Source organism: Ipomoea triloba, chromosome 13, assembly GCF_003576645.1.
Source record: "Ipomoea triloba cultivar NCNSP0323 chromosome 13, ASM357664v1".
In the NCBI taxonomy this organism is placed as follows: domain Eukaryota; kingdom Viridiplantae; phylum Streptophyta; class Magnoliopsida; order Solanales; family Convolvulaceae; genus Ipomoea; species Ipomoea triloba.
In genome coordinates this window covers 21,268,838-21,269,580 of record NC_044928.1, presented here as the reverse complement: position 1 = coordinate 21,269,580, position 743 = coordinate 21,268,838, and the positions used below count along the sequence as shown (strand labels likewise).

The window sequence follows — 743 nt, the reverse complement described above, 5'->3', positions numbered from 1 at the left end:
GGGGGGGGGGGGGGGGGGGGGGGGGATTTAAGCTTTAAATTGTTAGTTAAATGTACTTGAAACTTTAACTGTTTTCAGAATTTATGACCGTGTTTTTTTATCTTCTTCAGGCTCTGGACACATTTAACACAGCTGTTGTTTCTCCAATCTATTATGCAATGTTCACATCGCTCACAATTGTAGCCAGTGCCATAATGTTTAAGGTACATTTTGAACATTGATACCTGGACTCGGGAATCTAGAACCTATAAAAGTCTCCTTAATTACTGCTGTCATTTACTTCTTTTTCAGGACTGGTCTGGTCAAAGTGCTAGTGATATTGTGTCAGTTCTTTGTGGGTTTTTAACTGTTCTTTCTGGTACAATGGTTCTTCACAGCACTAGAGATCCAGATCCCTCTCCTGGTTCAGGTATTTAGATATTCACCTATATGTTACATATCTTGTATTGTTGTTCTAAAAGAGGGGAAATATGGAAATAAATAACAAGAATAGGTTCCTCTTTCAACATGGTTGCGCATTTTTTCTGATTTACTGAATCATATAAGAAGTTTATTGTAAATGCTGAAATTGAAGCAGAAATTGTCAGTGGTCAAGAACTGCTTAGATGTGGCATGACAGAACAGATATCTTTCTCTTTTGTACATCCTGATATAAAAGCTGGCCTGCAATAATGCCTCTTCAAAATTAGGGGATTTGTTAAAATGAAAACTCCGGAAGAAGTGGGTGGGTGGGGGGGGGGGGG

At 38.8% G+C, this 743-nt stretch overlaps 1 protein-coding gene across 1 annotated transcript in view; it reads left to right on the top strand.

Moving 5' to 3' along the window:
- Positions 1-743, top strand: part of LOC116002549 (probable magnesium transporter NIPA6) — a 10,617-nt gene that overhangs the window by 5,762 nt on the left and 4,112 nt on the right. The window contains exons 7-8 of the mRNA XM_031242719.1: positions 111-203; positions 292-409. Of these exons, the coding sequence (XP_031098579.1) occupies positions 111-203; positions 292-409 (211 nt within the window). The remainder of the gene's footprint in view (positions 1-110; positions 204-291; positions 410-743) is intronic.